General features: G+C 55.4%; 3 protein-coding genes across 3 annotated transcripts in view; 2 read left to right on the top strand and 1 right to left on the bottom strand.

The window, feature by feature from the left end:
* Nucleotides 1-8,702, bottom strand: part of TDRD9 (tudor domain containing 9) — a 61,279-nt gene extending 52,577 nt beyond the window's left edge. Inside the window, 2 exon segments of the mRNA XM_054567683.1 lie at nucleotides 4,546-4,557; nucleotides 8,485-8,702. Of these exon segments, the coding sequence (XP_054423658.1) occupies nucleotides 4,546-4,557; nucleotides 8,485-8,702 (230 nt within the window).
* On the top strand, nucleotides 251-1,402 carry RD3L (RD3 like). The gene is made up of 2 exons (XM_054567655.1): nucleotides 251-549; nucleotides 1,117-1,402. Exons 1-2 carry the CDS (start codon nucleotides 251-253, stop codon nucleotides 1,400-1,402), a joined length of 585 nt encoding a protein of 194 aa, XP_054423630.1.
* A 6,744-nt stretch (nucleotides 8,703-15,446) lies between the features above and the next one.
* On the top strand, nucleotides 15,447-21,064 carry ATP5MJ (ATP synthase membrane subunit j). Its single transcript, XM_054567775.1, has 4 exons — nucleotides 15,447-15,554; nucleotides 18,785-18,908; nucleotides 19,625-19,648; nucleotides 20,890-21,064. The coding sequence occupies exons 2-4, from the start codon at nucleotides 18,785-18,787 to the stop codon at nucleotides 20,922-20,924; spliced, it is 183 nt and encodes a 60-aa protein (XP_054423750.1). The 5' UTR covers nucleotides 15,447-15,554; the 3' UTR covers nucleotides 20,925-21,064.
* The last annotated feature ends 1,791 nt before the right edge of the window (nucleotides 21,065-22,855 follow it).

The following is a 22,855-nucleotide window of genomic DNA, read 5'->3' as shown; positions in this document are numbered from 1 at the left end:
CATTATCTCTAACTTTGTATATTTCTGCTTAGCTACATAAACGTGTTTTCAAAGGCGGTTTTTGGCACTGACCTACTTAGAAATTTTAAAAGACTTTCATCCATGTTCTAATCTGACTTTGACCTGTATATCTAACTAGTGAAAAACACACTTTTTTTGGCAAATTTATTACGAAGAAACAAATATCTGCTCATCAGAACCATAACATTTTATGCAAATAAACAAGTAAGACTATTTCCACAGGCTAAAAATGCCACTTTTTGGCTGGACAAAATGGCCCAAATACAATTCCTACAGACCCAACCGCCGCCCTGGCTCAGAGGCAGCGACAAAGATGCTGCTTCGGGAATTACAATGGCATCTAAAGGAGAGAGAGAGACGCGTACAAGAGATCGCAGATGAGCAAAACGGGAAAGAAACAGGTGTGGATGACAGCAGGCTGCGAGACCGCCAGATCCCCCGCACAGCCATCCCCGCCACCGCGCAAGGGCAGCTTGAAGCTCTGTGCGCGCAGCTGCGGCCCTGCCAGGCGGGGGCCGTGCTCAGCAGGTAGGGGCCGGCCTTCTCCGGGGCGGGGGCACCGGCCAGTCCAAGCGCTGTGTTCACACTAGACACCAGACTGCCACAGAAACTCTTATTTTTTATTTTTTAAAAAAAGACTTTGTTTACTTTTAGAGGGAGGGGAGGGGGAGAGAGAGGGAGAGAAACGTCAGTGTGAGAGAGAAACAGGTTGCCTCTCTCAGGTCCCCCAACCAGGTCCCCCAACCCAGCATGTGCCTGACAGGGAGCTGAACGGGCAGCCTTCCAGTTCACAAGCCGGAACTCAGCCCACGGAGCCCCACCAGCCAGGGCTCTCGTATGGTCTCTGATCGTACGTATCAAATTCCCAGCAACCAACACACCTACGGGGAGGCCGGACAGAACATCTGTGGATGTCTTGCTGGCGAGGACATGTTTTCAAATCACATTCAGTGCAGAAGGGTAAAGCAAAGTGCAGGTCACGCAGAAGGCTGGGAACGGCCATACCATCCCATCGCACTGGCTGCATGTTGGAGATAAAGGGAAACGGCCAAAGAAATCTTTTGTAATGCACACTCCTTACTGCTTTCCCCCTAGATTTCGAGAAGTTCTGGCAGAAAATGATGTGCTGCCCTGGGAAATCGTCTACATCTTCAAGCAGGTTCTCGAAGATGCCCTGGGCAGCCCTGAGAACGGCGGGCAGCCAGGGGGCCTGGCCGCGGGGGGCCCCGCTCACCCCGCGTGCCCCGGGGACCACGCCCGGAGCTCGGACAAGGACGAGATTCCCACCATTTCCAGCTACGTGGACCGAAAGACGGAGAACAGGCCCCCGGCGTCTGCGCCCAGCACGTGGGACCTGCCGCAGCACCGCCCGGCGCCCTGAGCCGTCTCCGCGTCAAGGGAGAGGAAAGGCGGCGCGGCGGTGCTAATCTCTTCGCAGCACGGTCAGAAGGTAAAAATCCCTGTGGACATGTCCTCTCTTAAATGGGGTTTCTTTCTGAACCTCTCTAAAAATGCAATGTTTCTTAAAAACTGTTTCCTAAATACTTTGAAAAAATATTTTTAAGTATTTTCTTATACCTCAAAGGATCTCACAGGAACTAAAGCATTTACTTAGTGTGGAATTTGACAAATTCAATGTGAAACTTGGACATTTACCGTGACTTTGATTCTAAAAGGAAACTGTGTAGAGAACACAATGTGAGAGTCCCGTTCTCTGACGCTCAGTGTCCCCAGAGCATCCCCATGGGGGGCGGGGGGGGAACAGCGACAGGCAGGACCCGGGTGAAGACAAAGCTTCGCCCTGACACTCACATCCACTTTTAATCTCAACTAAACTAAGGGAAAGTATGAAAACATAGCTCTATGTTATGTCGGTAAAAAAAGGAGAGCCTGGCTTAACATTAGTAGCTGCTGCTCTCAAAGAAAGCAATGCTGATGTGCACTTTAAAACAATATTATGATCGTTTAAAGCAACAAAATATTTAACACCTAAATTTACATTTCATAATCTCATTAAAGTAAGAAACTATTCATTGGCCATATTTATTTGTATGATAAAGTGCTAAAGCTTTACCATGTTTTTAAAGTTTTTTTTAAAGATGTTATTCATTTATTTTTAGAGAGAGGGGAAGAGAGGAGAAAGAGCAGGAGAGAAACGTCAACGTGTGGCCGCCTCTCACACACCCCCAACCAGGGACCTGGCCCGCAACCCAGGCCTGTGCCCTGACTGGGAATTGAACCAGCGAACCCTTGGTTTGCAGGCCGGCACTCAGTCCACTGAGCCCCACCAACCAGGGCTTAGAGCTTTACCACTCTTAAAGGTAATTCCAGAAAACCTCATGTCTATAACTTTATATTTGGAGACTGGGGGAGGTTCACCTAAAAGGAAAATCCTCAAGATTGGAACAAAATACACCTTCCCAGAAAACCCCTCCCGCCCTGGGTCTCCCTGCACACCAGGTGAACAGGCAGCACCCGGTCCTCACTCCTGGCTGTGCCATAAATGGCGTCAAGCTGACCAGGGTTCAACAAGAACAGGGAAAGGAAGAGCCCGAGGCGCAGCTGGAACGAAGACGCCGCTCAGTCCCGTGCCCTCCTCCTCCCGTTTCTGTGGCACAGCCATCACTGCGATGCCTGCTCCGCCAGGTTCCGGGGTGGAAACCGTCTGCGGGAGAGGCAGCGGCAAAAGGGCACGGCTGCTCCTCGTGCCGCACAAGGACAGAGCAAACGAGGGCTTCGGCAGCATCGCCTCAAGGGTGAAACCAAAACCCTTGTTGTCACGAGAATAGGGGCGCTGTCCATGAAACCCAGCAGACCTGGCGCCCACCCGGGGTCTTCCAGGAAGCGGGGCACCAGGAGGAGCCCACAGCACCGCCAACTGCCAGGGGCAGCAGGAATGGCCGAGCCGTCCTCCTCCGCGGCCTCACAGGGGCATCTTTTAAAGTAACTCTTATCGAAAAGCTCACAGTGGCTGAAGGAAGGACTGTTGTCACCCCGCGAGTCAGGATGCGAAGGAGCCCGCACCTCTCTAAGCCACCACAGCGCAGGCATCAAGCCTAACTCAGACTGGAAGACGGGGCGGAAAACGGAGTGCTGGTGCTCTTCCTGAGCTTCTACCTCATGTGGCTTTGGCGATAACCTACCAACCACGTTTCCTGTAACAGTACTGGTATAATTTACAACTATAGTTGTTTCTAGAAAAATCTACAAACCAGTCCCGGCTGGTGTGGCTCAGTGGACTGAGCACTGGTCTGCGAACCAAAGGGTCGCTGGTCTGATTCCCAGTCAGGGCATGTGCCTGGGCTGCCGGCCGGGCCCCTGGTGGCGGGTGTGTGAGAGGCAGCCACACACTGATGTTTCTCTCCCTCCCTCTCTCCTTCTCTTACCTTCTCTCTAAAAATAAATGAAATCCTTTTTAAAAATTTAAGAAAACATGCCCTTCAAAGTGGACAGAAAATCAAACCCCTGGAGGGCAATACAAGCACACACGCTGGCGTCTGTGCAAGGCCCGCGGTCGGCAGGGCACAGGCCAGCGGGGGCCCACCTGCCCTGCGGGAACGGCCCCACGCCACGCCCTGACAGGCCTGTGCAAGCCGGGCGTTTAAACCTGCCTGACCCTTGACTTCCGCAGCTACCAACAGGGACTTCCCTCGCCCGCCAGGCAGACTGCCCGGGTCACTGGGCGTAAAGCAGCAGGCAAGCAGCTCACGGCAGGGCGCGCCGAGGAGGGCAGGGGGGTCTCTGCAGGCCCCACTGCATGGGGCCAGCCTGGGAGAGTGGAATTAAGAAGAAAGAAAACTGGCCCCAGCCAGGCAGCCCAGCTGGTGGGAGCCTGGCCCTGACACGCCAAGGCTGCGGGCTCGGTCCCCGGGCAGGGCCTGTAGGAGGGGCAACCCAGATAAGCATAACTAAGTGGAAAACAAATCGATGTCTCTCAAATCAATACATAATTTTTTTTAACAACTGGGTGAGAGCGAGCACCAGACGATGGCAATTTGAAAGCCCTCCAAAGAAAACTAAGTGAGAGCCTCCTGCGCCCGGAGGCAGCGTGAGCCTTGGAGCCGGGAGCCCGCCCCAGGGCGCGCTAAGAGCCGCAGCCAGAGCCATGGGCGCCATGAGCTCCAGCCACAGCTGAGGGCAGCAGCCCGCATGCCCGACGGCACTGGGGGAAAACCGCTCAGCCAGCTACCGAGGTTCCCCGCCGCGTGCAGGGAGCTCGCTCCATGGCCAGCGCACAGGTACACGCAGCGCCATCGGGAGCAAGGACAGTCGGGTCCAGACAGCACCAAACACGCAACTTACACACCACTCCACTCCTCCCCGCCCTTGGCGATGCCCTCCCAGCGCCCTGTCTGCCACCAGGGACGCAGGCCACTCCTCAGGGAGACGCTCACATCGAGGCCACAGGGGCCGCAGACGCTGCACGTGCACCTCCCAGGACTAGCCTCCTTGACCCGCTTGGGGCCCCGCCTGGAGCCGCTGCTCTTGTTTTCACTGCTTGTGGCCACTGCGCACGAACCCCACGAAGCCGCCCTGCTGGCCCCCTCACCAGCTGCGCCCCCGGCACGCGACGCCCTGGGTCTCGCCGCGTGAGTGGCCGTCCCTCGCAAGCCTGGCCCACACTGGGACGGCCTCTGCTTGGGAAGCCGGCCTTCCCCCCCCCGCCCCCCCGCCCCGTCAACCCTGGTCTCGCCATCAAAACTCCACTCACAGCTCTTCCTCCTGAAAAGACACAGCCACGGCAGGCACCGACCTTGGGGCCGCCCTCCTGCATGAGCTCGCCCGGAGTCTGGCTTCCTGCTGCCCCAGAACACGTTACAGGCATCCCTCGCGGCAGGAGGCCTCCCGGTAACACTGTGCTCTGTAGAAACCGAAGGCGGGGCAACCCGGCACGGAGCGTGTCTGCGGAAGCCGCCTGCCCGCAGGCGCAGGTGACGGTTGGCATTGTTAGTGAAGGTGTGCGCACAGTTTTAGACACAGTGCTACTGCACACTTAATAGACTACAGTAGAGTGCAAACACCTTTACAGGCACCGGGAGACCAAAAAAATCCACATGCCTCACTTTACTGCGGTATTTGCTTCGCTGTGGTGGTCTGGAACACAACCCGCTATACCTCCGAGGCGTGCCGAACCGCAGAGTCAGCAGTTGAAAACGACTGAAATCTGCCCTGGCCAGTGTGGCTCTGCTGGCTGGCGTGCCATCCCATAAACCAAAGGTTGCAGGCTCGATTCCCAGTCACGGTGCGTACGGAAGGCAACCAACCAATGTTCCTCTCTCACATTGACGATTCTATCCTCCTCTCTCCCTCCCTTTCCCTCCCTCTAAAAATAAGCATGTCCTCAGGTTAAGGATTTTTTAAAAAACAGAAATTTATCATCTCTGTTTCTGCAACTCAGGAACCCAGGTGAACGCCGCTGAGTCCTCTGCTTAGGGTCCCACAAGGCCAACGTCCAAGAGCCAGCAGGGCTGCATCCCCTGCTGGATGCCCGTCCAGGCTGTCGGCCGAACTCACTGCCCCACGGCTGTGGGCCAGAGGCCCCGCCTCCTTGCTCGCCATCAGCCCACGCCCCAGCCAGCACACTCCCTGCTGTAGGGTCTGTAACCTCAGTCACACCTGCAAAATCCCTGTGTCTGTCACACATTTACAAGTTCAGGGACAGATGTTGGGGTCATTCTGCCTCCCACGACCATTTACTGCGAAAGCCGAGCGAGTCACGTTGCCACCCAGGTCTTTTTTCTCATCTGTAATCAAAAATGCCACCAACCTCAAGGGGTTGCTTCGAGGACTAAATACCAGCGCTGCAGTGAGCTGTGGGCCTTCCACATGCCAGAGCCCCTGGCATCACACGTGCACGTGGTAGGAGGGGGCAGAAAGCCCTGGCGGCCCTCCTCGCCGGCACCGGCGCCCTCCCCTCGAGCCCGTCGGGCACCCTGAACTGCTGCTTCTCTGAGCCCCTGGTCCCAGGACCTGGAAGCTTACTCAGAGCACCCGCTATGCGGGTGCTTCGAAACTTACAGACAGGACATGCCAGAGAGGAGCTCCCCGACCCTGGACCCCCAGACAACAGCGAACAAGCTGAGGCGGCCGAGTCAGCCTCCAAGCTCCGGCTCCGGCACTGCTCGCAGTGACCACCCCGCTGCAGCCCCCACCTCTTTCCTGACCCCGTGAGCACTCACGGCCCCCTTGCCCCAGGCCGGCGCACTTCCACGCCCAGCTCTTTGCCTCTCTTTTAAAACTTTGTTCTCTGCACTTCCTTCTCTGGTGAATTCTTCCACGGCCCAGGCCACCGGCCACCCTAACATCAAGGGTCAAGGAGGGCACTTTCAGGCGGAGGATTACTCTGAAACAGACAAATGTCAACCTGTTTGCCTGCCACTAGTTAGCTGCAGAGGTTGAAACCCCCAAGGCAGTTTTACAAATTAACTTTGCCTATGTTGACTGTAACGATTTTTATAATAGGGTGTGTATTTTGTCTTTTCATTACTCTGTAATATCATTTACATTGATTTTACCAGTTTCAGTCCATAAAGAACTGGACATTTTAAAAACTGGTCGTTAGCAGTTAAAAGGATGTTTAAATCCATACTTTCAATTTCTGACAAGGTTCACAATAACCTACTTTCAACCTCACATGCAGTGAGCTCTGTAAAAGCACACTGTACGGCCGCCCACGTCTGGGAGCCAGGGCGGGGCCGGGGGGGGGGGGAAGAAGGGCAATCTGCAGGTCACCGGCAGAGCAACCCGAGGAAACGGTGCACGAAGCAGGGGCCAAACCGCCGCTCGCAGGCTCACAAGGGCGTCTCTGTCCCCTCCGGCCTCCAAGAAAGCATTTACCAAATATCCCCAGTTGCACTCGGCTCTGCAAAGGCTTGAGAGGGGCATGAAAACCTGACCCACGAGATCAGAGAGAGCAACAAACAAGATCAACTTAACAAAATTAACAACCACCGTACAGGGCTCTGAGCTTGGGGGTGGGGGGCCGTCCGAGCGCAGACCCCGCAGCCAGAGGCGCTGCACGCTGGCCTCTGCCCAGGGATCAGGTGTTCTGCCCCCGGGATCTGGGTCTTCTAAAAACGGAAGGTGTCTTCTCCCCTTCTTTCCACCAAAATCACTTGGACAGCGCACCTGACAGCAGCTGCTGTACTTACGTCAAAGAACAGCGGGAGGCGGAGCGTGAGCACAGCTGAACATCCCGCGTGCAATGCTCCTCGGTGGGTACCCAACTGCACTGAAGGCTTCTGGCCCCGCGGCCACGGGCCCACGGCGGCCTTGCTCCTCATCGCCAACACCTGGGTGCCAGGCTCCCCTTCAGCAGGGGGACGGGCCGGCAGGCCGCGGTAGGTCAGGCCCAGGGTGTTACTGAGCGCTTACAAAAGAAGTGCTGGGTTGGCCAAAAAGTCCGTTACGTTTTCTCCATAAAATAAAGGACCTGTTTTTCATTTTCAATAAAATTGCTGATTTGGATATTTTGACTCTCCCGACTATTGGTGTCTAGTGGGTGGAGGCCGGGGAGCTGCTCAACACCTTCCAGGGCATCAGACAGCCCCACGGCAAAGGGCTATTTGGCCAAAATGTCAGCAATGCCGAGACACCTCGCACTTTTGAGCGTTCTGTCAGTCACAGCGCCTTCTCTACACACGGCACAGTTTTTTTTCGCGTTTCAGTTCGGTTTTAAACTTTCTTGAAATAAAAAACCATAATACACCAAAAATGTCCCGTACCTTCTTCTGTCTTCAATAATAAAATGGCTGCACAAAAAGTCGCCAATTTTTATGTTTTGTTTTAATGCGCGCTGACGTGACCACCGTCACAATACCGTCTAACAGGATTGTTTCTAATGAAGCTCCAGACAACCGAGCGCTACTAGCGCCATCGTGCGGGAAACACGCAACAGACTTTTGGGGCAGCCCAGCAGCTCTGCGGCCAGAGCAGACGCGGAGGAACCTTAACCGCCCGCCGCTAAGGGAAGGCCGCGGGTGTGCAAAGGCTGCCGGCCGGAGGTTCCGCCCCCAGACGTCCCGGACCACGCAACACGAGAGAGCAGCGCAACGGGGCCGCGGCGGCCGGCGGCGGGGGGGGGGGGCCCGGCGGCGCAGGACTTCCAGGGCCCGGCAACCGCGCCGCCCGGCGCACCGACGCCAACAGTGAGCCCGCACCGCGGCCTCGGGCTTCGGGTATCGGCAACGCACCCACACCGGCCCGCCCGCTGCGACAAACGCAGCGCACTCCAGCCCAGTGCTACCAGCGGGGACTCGCTGAGGGAGGAAGGGTACCGGCACCCGGACCTTCCGTTCAGTTTTCCGAGCGCCCTAAACTGCTCTAACTATTAATAGGAAACTCGAACGCGCCTCTGCTCGGGAGAGGCGAGCCTGGGTAGCCGGCGGGGGCCAGGGGCGCGCCATGGGGTCCAGCCCCAGGGGTCCAGGCCCCGCACCTCCCCGCAGCTCGCCCGGCTCCTACCTCCAGGGCGCCGCCTGGCGCGTCTGGGCCTGGGCCTGGGCCCTGCCGGGGGCTGGAGTGACGAGGCGGGCGCCAGCGGCCCCATCGCCGCGCTGGGCCTCGTCCCTGGCCGCCTCTGCCGGGAAGGCGGGCGGCGAGCCCAGCAGCTCAACATCGGTCACAGTCTTGCCGATGGTGAACCAGTCGTTGATCTGGTCGACGGTGAGCTTGCGCAACATGGTCGCAGCCCGCCGGCGGCACCGCCTCAACCGCCCGACCAAGCGGCGGGAACTGGCGTCGGCCGGCACGCCACGCACCGTCCACGCGCTCACGCCCCCTGCGGCCGGAGGCTCCGCCCTGCTAGGGGCCCTCCAATCAGAGCGCACTAGCGCCCGCTGCCTGCGCCTCGTGCAGCGCGCTAGGACTGCCGGGAGCTCGGCTCGCGCCTCCCCGCGCAGGGACCTGGGCCGCGGGACTGCGGTCCCGGAGGCAGACTGGCGGGCCCCTCCGCCCTCGGGGCTGAGGCAACGTGTCAATGGACCCGACGAGCAAGACCAGGCCTCGAGTTTCCGCCTTCTCCCTTTGGGGGTTGCCGCGTGAGGCTCCAGGCCGCGGTGCACAGCACTTATGGGGCACCGCCTGTGTGCCTGGCCCGGTGCAGGGCCGCAGGGTACAGCAGGGACGCAGCTCAGGGTGCGGAGGCGGAAAGCAAACCAAAGAAGAGACTTGTGCTTCTCGTGGCTGCAAAACTGGAACACTGTGCACCTAAGTTGGTGGCGAGGAGCAAGGAGAAGGTCAGGAAAGGCCTCTTGAACAAAACAACACCTAGGTGGGCGCCGGAGGGACAACCGGGGAAGAACCGGACCGGAGAGGACTCGGGGGAGCACGGAGGAGGGGCTCGTGGGCGGAGGCCTGGATGCCGGCATCCGCGATGGCTGAGTGGAGGATCTGGAAGTTCTCTGGGGCCAGAACATAAATAAATGAAATTCATCCTCCTTCCTCCACGTGCGTCTCAGGTGCACCGCCCTACCCACTGTTAGGCAAGGGGGTGAGAGGCACAGATTTGGAGGTCGTCGGCAGATCGACGGTGGTTTTGCTGAGCCGCTGAAGTAGTCCAGACCAAGCTAGACGAATGGAGGAAGGTGGAGGAGAGAACCCTAGGAAACAGTGTGAAGGGAGAGGCAGAGGGAAAATCCTGCAAAGGTGTACAAAGGAAGGGAGGCGACTGCCAGCTCTCCTGTCATACTGTCGGTGCCTAGTGCATTGTCTGGCACCGTGGGGCGCCTTCAGGGAAGAGCCGTGTGAAAGAATCTTCGGGACCAACAGTGTGATGTCCAATCAGTTAAGGGCTGGAATATGCCCCCAAAGTGCCCAAATAGGTTAGCTCAAGAAACCAGCGTAAGTCAGGCTAGGCAGGCTTGACCTACTGGTGTCTCACCAAAAAAAAAAAAAAAAAATTAGCCCAGTACGGGACCGAGCTGGGAGTCTCAGGTCTGAATCCTGGCCACACCACTAACATTGGGTTGGCCTAAACGTTCATTTTTCCATATGATGGCTCTTGTAGCAATTAGTTGTCTTTACCTTCATTCAAAACAATTTTGTTACCATTGTATGGTGACGTATTGTGGTGTCATATCAGCATGCATTAAAAAAAAAGTCAAGCCCTGGCTCGTGTGGCTTAGTGGATTGAGCGCTGGCCTGTGAACCAGAAGGTCACCGGTATGATTCCCAGGGTAGGGCACATGCTTGGGTTGCAGGCCAGGTCCCCAGTAGGGGGCGTGTGAGGTGCAACCACACATTGATGTTTTCCTCTCTCCCTCTACCTCTCTAAAAATAAACTCTTTTTAAAGAAAAGTCAAAATTGGTTAATTTTTGTATAGCCATTCAATATTAAAGATGGGAGAAAATATGCAATGTTTTCAGCATATTATCCTTTATTATTTCAAGAAAGGTAAAAAACAAATGCAACAAAAGGTTTGTGCAGCATATGGAGGAGGTACTGTGACTGATCAAACATACCAAAAGAGGGTTGCGAAGTTTCATGCTGGAGATTTCTTGCTGGATGTTGCTCCATGGTCAGGTTGAAGTTAGTAGCGATCACATTAAGACATTAATTGAGAACAATCAATGTTACACCACTCAAGAGACAGCCGACATACTCAAAATATCCAAATCAATAAAGTTATTGGTGGAAATGAAAAATGTGTCTTATGTTACAGAAAAAAAAATACGGACTTCTGGCCACCCGACTATTATGAGCTCTGGGCCATGTATTCTGACTATTCCAAATAGTGCAGCATTGATTAGAAAATACTTCAACTTCATGCTTTATATGAAGTCCAGCGCATGTTCCAAATATCACAAAATGTGTTGAAACCACTCCCAACAACTCTGGAACTAGCTGACATTTGTGTGTCCTGGTATGTTCCTGTTACCACTGGCTGTTGTCCTTTGCTAATGTCACAATGAATATGTTTTTAAGTAGCAGTTGCTTTTTTTCTGAAAAGGGTTCACTTCATACATTTTCTTGAGGGCTTTTTCTATGTTCATTGATGCTTTGGGGTTACTATTTCCTTCCATCCTCTTGAGTTTTGAGTTTTTAACTACAGTTTAAGGACAGTGTGTTGATGATTCTTCCACTTGGAGATCTTATCTCATTTAATTGCCATTTTCCTGACCAAACACTAGTTGGTATTCTGGGTCCTCACAGGCTGACTGGCTTCGAGCTCCTCTCCTTTGGTTTAGTGGGTCTTGGTGCTCCACACGTAGCCCAGCTGATCTTGCATTCTTGTCAAAAGTTCCTTTAGAAAGAGACAGCTGGACAGTTCTCAGCAGGCTTGTAGACATCTAGGCCAGAGCAGACGGGAAGGCCGCTGAGCACCTGCACCCTTGGAGGCTTTGCTTACTTGCATTCCGGGAGCAGCGCCAGCTGCAGACCCAAAGGGGGAACAACTGATGGCAATTTCTGTTGCTGTTGATGCCAAAGCAGCACTTCCCAAAAAGCAGGAGAAGCCAAGCTCCAAGTTCCTACTTGTCTTTGCTGACCTTCTCAACCACAAAGTGCAACATCTGGCACTTTGAATAAAGGTGTTGACATGGCCAGTAGGGGGCGGGGAGGGGAGAATAGACAGATGGACAGGTGACGTCTTTAAACATTGTTTTCTTTGAAGATGTGTTTTTTTATTGGATGTGTGCAGCTGAAGACATTAAAAATCTACTGATCTCAAGTCAGGTTGGAAGTTCAAAAACTTTGTCTGGAAATAGCTTACAACGATGCCCTTCAAGTTTGACCTGGATGTTTGCGGACCTCAGCAGTTTTCTAACTAACTGTGATTTTGAAACATTCTTAGTCTGAGATAGTGGCTCTCAGACCTGGTCCTTGTGTCAGGACCCCTTTGTACTCTTTAATGTAATTGGAGACCCTGAAGAGTTTTTGTTTATGTGGGTTACATCTCCCTGATTAGGGATTACAGCTGAAAAATGGTGTTGGGTTTGTTGTTGGGTTTTTTTACTTTAAAATAATGAAACCACATGATGTTAGAGAATTATTTTTATGAAAAAATAACTATATTTTTTTTTTAAAATTTCCCCTGGCTGGTGTGGCTCAGTGGACTGAGCGCCAGCCTGTGAACCAAAAGGTCTCCAGTTTGTTCCAGTCAGGGCACAGGCCTGGGTTGCGGGCCAGGTCCCCAGCAGGGGACGCAAGAGGCAACCAATCGATGTTTCTTTCTTGTACATCGTTGCTTCTTTCCCTCTCTCTCTCCCTCCCCGCTCTCTCTAAAAACAAAATCTAATAAATGAATACAATGTTTTTTCTGTGTGAGAATAGTGACACTCTTACATTGTCAAAGGTCTCTTCATGTCTGCCTCCCCGTTCCTGTAGTCATTCTCTGTGACAGCACAAGTCACACAGCCTCAGGGAGACTCCACCGGACTCTTGTGAGAAAGTTTGAATGAAAAAGACAATTCACATTTTACCATTATTATGAAAATAATTTTGACTCTCTGGGGGCTGTGGAAACCCCCGAACCACCCTTGGAGAACCACTGCCCTAAAAGGGCAAGCCTCCCGAGGTGGCACGCAGCCTCACCTGATTGAGCTGCTAGCAGGACCTTGCTCGCTGACCTTCCTGCCCCCAACCACCCTTCCACCGGAGCGCGTTTACTTCTGCCTGAATAACGAATGCTGACTTTTCTTTTTTTCCCCCCTGCGCATCTCCTGATTATTCCCAAAGTCGCAGTTTGTCTGAAAAGTCAGCCCTCTTCACGGAAGGTTACCCCTATGTGGCTGTGTATAATACGCACATTTTTGCTCAAGTTTTTGAGGGAAAAATAAGGACACGTGTTACACATGGGTAGTGCCTGAAACTGTTACCAAACAAATGGACCCGTGGCGGGGGGAGGGTGCCCAGATGCTATTACCGAAACGACACCCCCCCTTCTGTCACAGGTGGGCACAGGTAACCAGGTTCTTGGTGATCGCGGACAAAAAATGGAACCAAACACACAGTTTATAGCAGAAAGCGAAGAAAAGCAGATTTATTAAGCCGCACAGAACATGGGAACAGGCCAGCTCTGAGCAGAGTGGAGCAGAGAAGAAAGGAAATGAGCCTACCAGCCGCGGCCACAGCCGCAGGGGCAGCAGGGGCAGCTGGAGCAGGGCAAGAAAAAAGGGCGGAACTCAGGGGCTGGAGGACTTTTGTTCCGTAGGGTGGGCCTCCCTTTCCTTGATTGGCTACGGGGAAGAGGGCCCCACGGTGCTAATTCATTATAACGAAGCAGGGGTCAGGCAGCATCTTCTGCGCAGGGGCAGTCCGGATTCTCTAGGATTCAACGCTTCTCCGGATGCAGAAACCGCCAGACTTAGGACGGGGTCTCCGCCCTTTATCCATGTGCTTTATCTCCCGGGGCACCTCTGGAGTGTCCTCCTTCCTGACTATCTCCTGCCTCACTTCCTCGGGGTCCCTCGGTTGTGGGTCCTTTGCCCGCCGCCCTTGGAATTATGGCTCTGAATGGCAGAGTTTGGTGGAAAGGAAAGGAACTATTTATTCAAAAGTTATACAGGTTTGATGAATGGCTATATGTTGCCCTTAAACCTCAAAATCCCTTTAAAACAACCACCAGCACCTGCCTTCCCCCCTTTGCCCAGTGAGGCCAGTCAGGCCTGTCAGGGGCGCCGTCCTTCAGAAGAAAAAGGACAGAAGTCCGGGGCTCGGCGCGGCAGGCCTCTCACGGGTCTCAGCACCCTCCGCTGCGTCGCCGCGATCTCCAGCTCTTACTCCATAACCATGTGGCACCTTCTCCTGGCCCACCAGCAAGAGTCCTTTCTCCCCTCTTCCTTCCCACGTGGTCTTCACACTGTTCCCCAGAGTCTGAGTCTCTGTCTCTCCTGCAGGCCCCTGCCCTCCTCCTCTCCCGGTTACATTCTGTATTAAGTCTTTTAAACCTCCTGATTAGCTTTGGCAATATGCAAAATAATTCTCTTTGCATATGAGGAAGGAAGCTATCCTGTTATTGACACGCAAAATGACTCTCAATGACCCTGTCAAGGCTCCCATCCCCCATGGCAGCCCGCCCTGGGGTGGGGAGAATATATTTTTCTTGGACACCCCAATTTCTGGACCCTGTTACAAATACCCTTTGGTATTGGGGACCCTGGCTGTGCCCCATTACAAAAATATCTTTTATCTGTTCTGTTGTTTTGTAATTATTTGTTACATAAATTTTTTCATACCATAATATGTTCAAAAAGAAATGCTAAAATTCCTTTATAGTACAAAAAACTAAATATAAATAAATAATTGAATTAAAAAATTAAAATGAAAGATTTTTTTTCCTTGAAGGTTTGGGCCAAAAAGATGAGTGCGCATTATACACGGCAAACACCTTATGCACTGAATTCTAGATTGGCAGTTATTGTAAGATTTTTTTTCATTTTCTTTAGTTTTCTGTGGCTTTATTTTGAGGTTTAAGGTATTGATTTATTTTCATCTACCTGCATGCTTCGTTTCCATAACGCTTTTTTAATGTTTGGTGTGCTTTTCCTTCATCGCTTTTGGAAAATTCTCAGCCATTTTCTCTTCTAATGTTTCTGCCCCATCTCTCATTTTCTTCTAAGACTCCAGTTATATGTATGATGGACTTTCTTGCTGTACCTTCTCTCTGAACTCTTTTGTCTATGTTTCTGAATGGTTTCTTCTAACTATTTTACATTTCAGTAATTCTTCAAGTGTCTAATCTGCAGCTAACCACATCTGCTTTCTGTTTGCTCTTTTTTAAAGCACATAAGCGTTTTCCTGTTTCATTTGTTACAATGTTCTTGTTTTTATTTCTCTGTGCATAGTAAGTAGGTTTTGGGGGGTTGTTTTTTTATTTTCAGAGAGGGGAAAAGAGAAGAAGAGAGGAAGAGAAACACGGATCAGTTGCCTCTCGCGCACCGCCTGCTGGGGACTTGGCCCGCAACCCAGGCGTGTGCCTTGACCGGGAATCGAATCGGGGATCCTTTTGTTCACAGTCCTGGTACTCAGTCCACCGAGCCAGGCCAGCCAGGGCACAGTTGTTTTCAAAGCCTGTGTCTGCTAGGTCCAGACTCTGGAAGTCTTTATATTGGCTATGAGTAGAATTAGGAGGCACCAAATAGATGCATTAAAGTATGCAGAGCAAAATGTTAACAGTGCAAGGAGAAATGGCAAGAAAACCACAGAGATGGGGGACTCAACTTCTCGAGTTTTAGCAAATAAAGATGGTCCCTTTTTCACCTCCACCAATTCGTCCGCTTTGTCCAGGCCCTTCCCGGTTTCGGCACTGCACTGAAAGTCCCGCGTCCCGGGCAAACCCCGACGGTTAGTCACCATTTGTGACACACACCCAAAGCCCCTCCCCCGGCGCTCCTCCTCCGAGCCTGCGGCATCGGAGCGGCCGCTGGGGGCGCTGTGGTGCACCCGCGCGGCCTGGGGAGAGTTCCGGCTCTGGGACGCCGCCGCTCCTTCCGCCCTCCCGGCAGGCCCTGCGCGGCGCCTGCGCTTTCGGTGACCTTCCCAAATTGTTGGCTGTGCTCGTTGGGGCGGCCTGAGCCGTTGGTCCTGCGACGAGGTGAGTGCGGGAGTCGGGACTCGGTGCTCAGCGCGGAGCAGCCGGGACGGTGCGGGACGGGACGCTGGCTGGCGGAGGCCCGGGCCCGAGCGTGCCCGCGGAGGGAGCCGGCGGCGAGCGGGACCCTCCCCAGCCCAGACAGCCCCACCTCGACCCCCGCTGACCTTGGTGCCCCGCCCCCCGCACGAGCTCTTCCGCTCGGGTCCCCGAAATTGGAGAAGCCGGCCTAGGGGTTAGGGTTAATGTCCCCCCTTGGATGAGGCGCGTCCTCGGCCGTGCGCGGTTGAGCCGCCGAGCGGAGGTCACGCCGCGGCCGGTGACGAGCCATAGTCCAAAGAAGAACACCTACGGCGTCTAGAACCTTCGCCCGCGACCCTCAGGTTCCCGCAGCACCCTTGTCTCTAGGCTGAACTGTGTGTACGCCAGGGAGGAGCGGGGAACGGGTCCAAAACGGGGTCGAACTCGGCCTCTGAGCCCCGACCTGGGGCGCCAGGGGTCAGACGTTCGTTCCCTCCGGGGCGGTCTGAAAGCAGTTTGCTGTTAAAGTGCCAAAACGTTTGCAGACCCTCAACGGACACGGTGGACACCCAATTAACCTTTGAGTAGGATGGGCCTCCGGTGCTGTAAAACCTGCACACAGAGCTGGGAGGCCTGGAGGGACAGAGGGGACTCAGGCGGAGGAAGTAGGGGCCTTACTTTACTAAACGCTGAGATCGTGTCACTTGTCCAACCCCATATGGCAACTTTGGTTAAAGGGCAAGTTGGAGGAGAAAGGTGAGTATTTTCAGTGTATGGTTAGCAGACCAGGATAATTAAAGGTGACCAGATGACGCTGGGGTACCTGGGCCCTGAGCAAAGCATCAGGATAACGGACGTGTCCTTGGTCCCTTCTCACCTGCCTGCTTTGCCCCCTCAGATCCTCGGTGAGCCTCGCTCAGGAGGCCCCACCTGGCCTCGCTGAGAGCCGCTCTCTGGTCCTGGCTATCCTCATCAGATACACTGCAGTCAGTTGGGTGTTCGTAGGGTTTCTTTCTGCTATTGCTCCAGTCGGTTACCGAGTCCTTACGCCACCAGGCACTAGGCTGGGTTTTGTGTCTCTTGAGTCCCACTGAGCGTCCTGTTTCACAGAAGGGAAAACTTCTGAAACAACAGCATCAGGGGCTCGCCCAAGGCCGGGAGCAGAGCGGGCCGCGCTGGTTCCAGCACAGCCCAGGCCTCCAACCCCTTGGTCTCCTGGAGCACCCCCACCCCCCAACTGCGGGGTGCAAGGAGGAGAGGCCAGCACTCCGTGCCTCTGAGCTCTGCCCGTCGGGGCGTCCAGCAGCCTCGGGTCTTGCTAGAGCCTCCCAGGCGCCTTTCTCAAGGCAGGTTGTTGGTTTCTTGGAGCCTCGTGCTGGCAGAGCATTTTGGTTCCGGTACCATCTCAGGACAGGGACTGAGGGCTTCCAGGTGGAGGAGTGGCCCCTCCTGCAAGGACCAAGCTCCAGGCTGAGTGAGTGTTCTCCTCGGGGAGAGCCGGAAGCCAGGCCTGGGGCAGGAGCGAAGAGCGGACTCAGCTTGCTCCTGTTCGCACTGGTGGGACGGGGAGCAGCGCAGAAGAGAAAGCACAGGACGCGTGTCGTGAATGCTGGTGAATCTGTGTGCCAGTCTTAAAAGCTGGAGTCTTGATCGTGGCCTCCAAGGCCCTAAATGGCCTGGGCCGCCTTCCCTTCCTTAGTCCAGCCATGACACTGGATAGAACAAGCGCTCCATAGAGGACCTCAGACACTAAATGCCTGACACAGAGTAACTCGTCTTTGTTACAGCCCTGGGAGGTGGGCACAGTGTTTAGCGGTGTTTTACGGGTGTGGAAGCCAAGGCTGGTTAACTGAGCTGGGACGTGGCAGGGCTAGGGGTGGGGTCCGGCATTCCCGGGCCTCCCTCCGAACCCGCCCCACCCTCCAGGCTCCATCTGATCCGGGGGTCTCGGCGCACGGGCCACAGGCTCAGGTCACGTTTGCTGAAAGAACGGGTGGTGATCGCAGGGCCGGGCTTCCCTGGAGGAGGACCAGAGCCAACGAAGAGATGCCGGTTCTGGGTTCTGGGCAGCCCCGGGGGGGCGGGGCGGTGAGGTGAGGGGAGGGCGGAGTCAGGTGAGACTGCAACACTAGAGGCAAAGGGGCATCTTCGTGCCACATGGGAAGGACGGGGGTCTCGAGATTCCAGTCGGCGGCTGGGATGACTGTGGGCAGTGGGCCAGGTGTTACGCTCCTCATCGAGATGAAAGTGTGCGTGTCCCGTTCAGGGTCTGCAGTAAACCATAAACACCAAAACAAAACCTTAGTTTGGACCTGCACATAAAGGTGAACTGTGTAAATGCAGAAATGGGTGGCTTTTACCGATCACATTCCATGATTGGTTCAATATTTTTATTCATGAAATAAGTCATGTGATAACTGCAGCTCTTAGGACGTGACCTTGTCGTCTTAAGCTGCTCTGTATTTAGGGATGGACTTGTAGACTGAGATACACGTATAACAGCACGACTGTAGTTAATAACTGCGCTGGATGTAGCGCCGAGACAACGGACGCGGGGTGAGGGGGGTGTGAGTTGCCGCACAGGAAATCCTCCAGCGCACACGCGCATGAAGTCCTCGCCACAAGGTGTGCCGTAGCGGCTGCCGCTCCCACGTGTAGTCAGACCTCAGGGCGCCTGGAGCCCGGGGCACGGCCGGGCGCTGAGCGCGAACCAGGTCTCGGTCCCACCGGGTGCCCGTGCCCTGGCCGTGCTCTTCTTCTGCTTTTTTAAAAGATTTTATTTCTTTTGAGAGAGAGGGAGAGACACATGCATGTGTGGTTGTGTCTCACGCGCCCCAATTGGCAACCTGGCCCGCAACCCAGGCAGGTGCCCTGACTGGGAATTGAACGCAAGGCCGCAGGCCAGTGCGCGGCCCGCGGAGCCCCGCCAGCCAGGGCTGTTGCAGCTTCAAACGCCCCTAGTTCTGAGCAGGACAGTGCGATGAGAAGTGACTGCCGCAGTGGCCACGTCGGGGCGTCGTGGGGAGAGTGGGCTCCAGAGTCGTGAGCCGGAGCCCGTGTGGCTGCGGTTTCGGGGGGCACGCCTCGCATCCACAGACCCCTGATGTGCCATTGTGGGAAATAGGGTGAACTTCGTGAGCAGATGGAAATCCCTTGCCAGTTCAGTTTAAAACCACGGTCATGTTAAAGTTCATCGCTGCGTTCCTTTGCAGATGTTTCAGAGCCTCGTGAAGAATGTCTGGGTCCCCATGAAGCCCTACTACACCCAGGTTTACCAGGAGATCTGGGTGGGAATGGGGCTGATGAGCTTCATCATTTACAAAATCAGGAGCGCTGGTAAGTTTCCACGCCCGACTCACCGGAGGCCAGGAAGAGAGGCCCTTTCAGCGGGAGCCAGAGTGCACACTGAAGGACGTGGTTCTTAGTTAGGCGTGACCATCCGCACACCAGTTGCCCTCGTTCAAATCGGGGGGGGGGGTCCACACACCAGCCATGAGACATTACGGGACCTTCGGGAAAATTTGGGCAAGACCTGGAAGTCAGGGAGTTGTGACTTTCCATAGGTGTGGCAGTGGTTCTTTCGAACGCATAGGGAAGCCCTCAGCTCTAAGAAGTGCAGGCTAGACCTCATGGGGCGGAGTCATGGTGCCCAGTGTCCTGCTGCTCCTCCTCCGTCATTCTGAATGTTGGGGATATTTCACGTTAAAAGTTTTAGCTGGGTAGCTGTTTGGTTCTCAGCAGAGCAGCAATGGGGCTCAATCACATTAATAATCAGTGGGTCAAAAAGAGGAGAGAAAGGAAAACCTTTGAATTGCAGCCCTGGAGTCTGGGCCGGGCGGCTGTGGGGAGCCATTCGCCACTCCCAGGACACCCGCGGGAGAGGCCCTACTCCGTGGCCACAAAGGTGCGGGGAGCTCCTGGCCTCCGGGAGCTCCCTGCGGCAGCTCCACACGGGCTGGGCTGGCCGGCCAGACACCAAGAACTGCAGTGAATTTTGTTGAGGGTTTTTGTAAAGCATTGATGTGACCCATTTTTCCTTCTTTGTATTTTAGATAAAAGAAGCAAAGCATTGAAAGGTAAGATTTCCGCTTTCTAACTGGGTGGGGAATGAAAACACCATCGTACTGATCCAGGATGGGGCATGTCAGTGCCCTGAATTGACGCAGACACAGGTTCAGTAAACGTGTTGTGTTGACCAAAAAGTCCACTACGCATTCCAGACAATTTTGTTAGATTGTATTGTGACAGCTGTCATGTCAGCGTGCATTTTTTTAAAACATCACCCTGGCTGGTGTGGCTCCGTGGATTGAGTGCAGCCTGCGAACCAGAACCAAAGGGTCACTGGTTCGATCCCCAGTCAGGGCACAGGCCTGGGTTGCAGGCCAGGTCCCCAGCAGGGGGCACATGAGAGGCAACCACGTTGATGTTTCTCCCTCTTTTTCTCCCTCCCTTCCCTTCTCTTAAAAAAAAAAAACCCTAAAAGAAAAACTTCATCAAAATTGGTGAATTTTTGTGTCACCACTTTAATGTTGAAAATGGAAGAAGATACACAACACTTTCCGCGTATTCTTTATTATTTCAAGAGAGGTAAAATGCAACTAATACACACCAAAAAAATTGCACTGTCTGTAGAGAAGGTGCTGTGACTGCTCGAACGTGTCAGAAGTGGCTGCGAGGTTTCTTGCACTGTTGACGTTTTGGCCAAATAACTATGCGGTGGGGCTGTCTGATGCGCTGGAGGCCAGGAGCGGGGGAGACGCTGACACACTCGAAATACCAAATCAGACAAGGTGTTGGTGACCACGAACAGTGTGTCTCTTAGTTTACGGAGAAAACGTAATGGACTTTTTAGTCAGCCCAACAGAAGGCACGACAGGGATGTTCTGAACGTCAAGTTCTGCTCCTTGTGGCCTGAATGTTAAAAACCACCGCTCACCCCATGGGCCAAGTGAAAGGCCTGCTTGCGGGCCTGATGGAGACAGGGGCAGGCAGGCGGCCGGGCGGCGCGCTGCGCTGTGGCGAGCCTGAAGGCCAGCGCCACGTGAGGGCGGCCCTCCACTGTTCCCCAAGCGACGGGACCTAGTTGTCCGCGCCTGCACACCCGGGGCCACTCCTCGCCCGTGGGAGGCGGCGCCCCCCGCCGCCCGCCCCCTTCGGCGCGCCCGCACAACCGACCCCGCAGGCCCGTCCCTTCCCTGGCGTCCTGTAGGGAGGCAGCCCTCTGAGCGTCCTGCCTCTGCCCCGTTAACGCTTGCACGGTGGCCTGGTCCTGCTGGTCCGTCCTAAGTCGGGTCCGTGTTTTTGCTTCTTTCAAAAGGTTCGAGTCCCGCACCCGCTCATGGTCATCACTGAGCAGCTGGACCTGGAGTGCCCGGCGGCGGAGCGTCGTGCTGGCTGCGCCTCGGAGCACTGTTAGATGGGGACGCGGGGCACGCTGTACGTTGTGGGGGTGCCGTTTCCTTGCTGGCATGAATAAACGCACCTGTAAGACACCCCGGGCTGCTCGGTGTTCTCCCGCCGCCCCCGCGTGCCCGTCGGACCCCGAGGCGACCGTGTGCACGGCGGCCGGTGCCCTCCGACTTTCCGGGGCCGGCCCGTCCTTGGGAATCCCCAGGACCTGGGGGTCAGCATTTCGGTGCCGTAGGAGTGGGGGGTCAGATCTAGGCGCTCACACGTTGGATGTTCAATATCAATAAATGTGTTTACCCAGGTGATTCTCCGACGTAGTCGTGTGACCTCCGAGCCTCCGTGGTCTCTTTGGAAAGCGGAGGTGGTGATGGGCAAGCTCTAACTTAGCGTCATAGGAAGGTAGTGAGAGAAGGTGCGGAGAAGCTCGGTATTTCAGAAGATACGTCATTCAGACCCCACGGTGGGGGTTACAAGCCTCGGGAGAGTTCCTCAGGCAGCCACTTGTGAGGCAGAGTCCACAATGTGAACAAAAATCGATTGACGTCTCTTCCAGTTCAGCTAATACCGAATGAATGCTGCACAGTATTTGTCTCCGTCTGAGGCAGTGACCCAGGCCCCTGGAAACGCACGTTAAAACGCCGGCCTGGAAGGGAGTCTGGTTGGAAGCCAGGGTCTTCGCAGGCTGTGGGGGGGGCCTGGCTGGCCTCGCCCGTGTCCCTTTCCCGGTGTCTGCGCGTCCAGCGTGTCATGGCAGGCCTGGCCCGCGGTCGGGGTCTGACGAACGACTGCCGCCTCCTGGGGGTGTCCGTGCCTCCGTCTCCTGTGAAGTGGGATCATACGGGCCTCGTGGCTCCAGGAGGGCTGGGCGGGAAAGCACTGCACAGCCCCAGAGACGCTGTGGGGATGGGGAGGCCCAGCCCGAGAAGCCCCCGGGGGTAAATGGGCGCTGTGCTCAGAGAGACCCTGACTCAGACACCGCTGGCCCAGGCCCCCTGGCCTCGGACGGGAGCTCGCACCGGCATCGCCTGGGGGCTGGGGGCGCGGGCTGCGTTCCAGGGGGCTCCACTTGGGAAACCACTGACCCATGCGGAGAACTGCACCCACCAGGGCCCTTGGGGCACCGCACGGCACCCCGGGGCGCCCCAGACGCCAGGTCTGCAGCACGTCGCTGCACGTCAGCTCGAGAACCCGGCGAGGCAGACCTGCGGGCCGCGTGCGGAGGAGGAAACAGGCCGAGAGGGCAGTGGTGTGCCAGAGGTCGCCGAGCCAGTGCTGGGCCTGGGCCGTGGACTCCAGGACCTGGACACCCGTCCAAGGAGGGAGCCGCTGAGGTCCGAGGGAAGTATCCCTGGGAGGGGCCAGAAGGGCTGGCGCGTGGCCTGGGACCATGGCCCCGTGTTCCTTGGGGGTGCGTCCAGCTGTGGTCATCTGGGTGAATAAAAACTGCCTCCTCGAAGAAGCTGTAGCCCTGGCCGGGAACCTGGGTTGGAACGCGCCCCAGTGCACCAAGGCTGCAGGCTGGTCCCCAGTCCGGGCATAGACCATAGGCAGCGGTCAACCAGCAAGCGCGCTGACGAGTGAACAGCGAGTCCGCGTTTCTCTCGCTCACCGCCCCCCCTAAAATGAATAAAGATGCTTGTCACCCACCGTGGACTCGCCTGTACCAGGCGGCCTGAGGGGAACGTAGCTGAGACTGCATGTTCCCTCTGAGGGGTAGCGTGGTCTGGTGGCGGCCAGTGGCGACGTGGAGGTAAGTGACCCAGGGCAGCTGGAGGAGGCCAAGGATGACCCACCCGCCCCGGGAAAGTTCGCCAGGGGTCAGCTGCACCTGCACCTCAGGAAGCTGCCCCAGCTGCTTCCCGGTCCTCAGGGCT

The sequence above is a fragment of the Pteronotus mesoamericanus genome, unplaced genomic scaffold (assembly GCF_021234165.1).
Source record: "Pteronotus mesoamericanus isolate MK-2021 breed Mesoamerican mustached bat unplaced genomic scaffold, CSHL_Meso_final contig_192, whole genome shotgun sequence".
Taxonomy (NCBI): Eukaryota; Metazoa; Chordata; class Mammalia; order Chiroptera; family Mormoopidae; genus Pteronotus; species Pteronotus mesoamericanus.
Note: the sequence above shows the minus strand (reverse complement) of the source record. Positions and strands in the feature narration are given on the sequence as shown.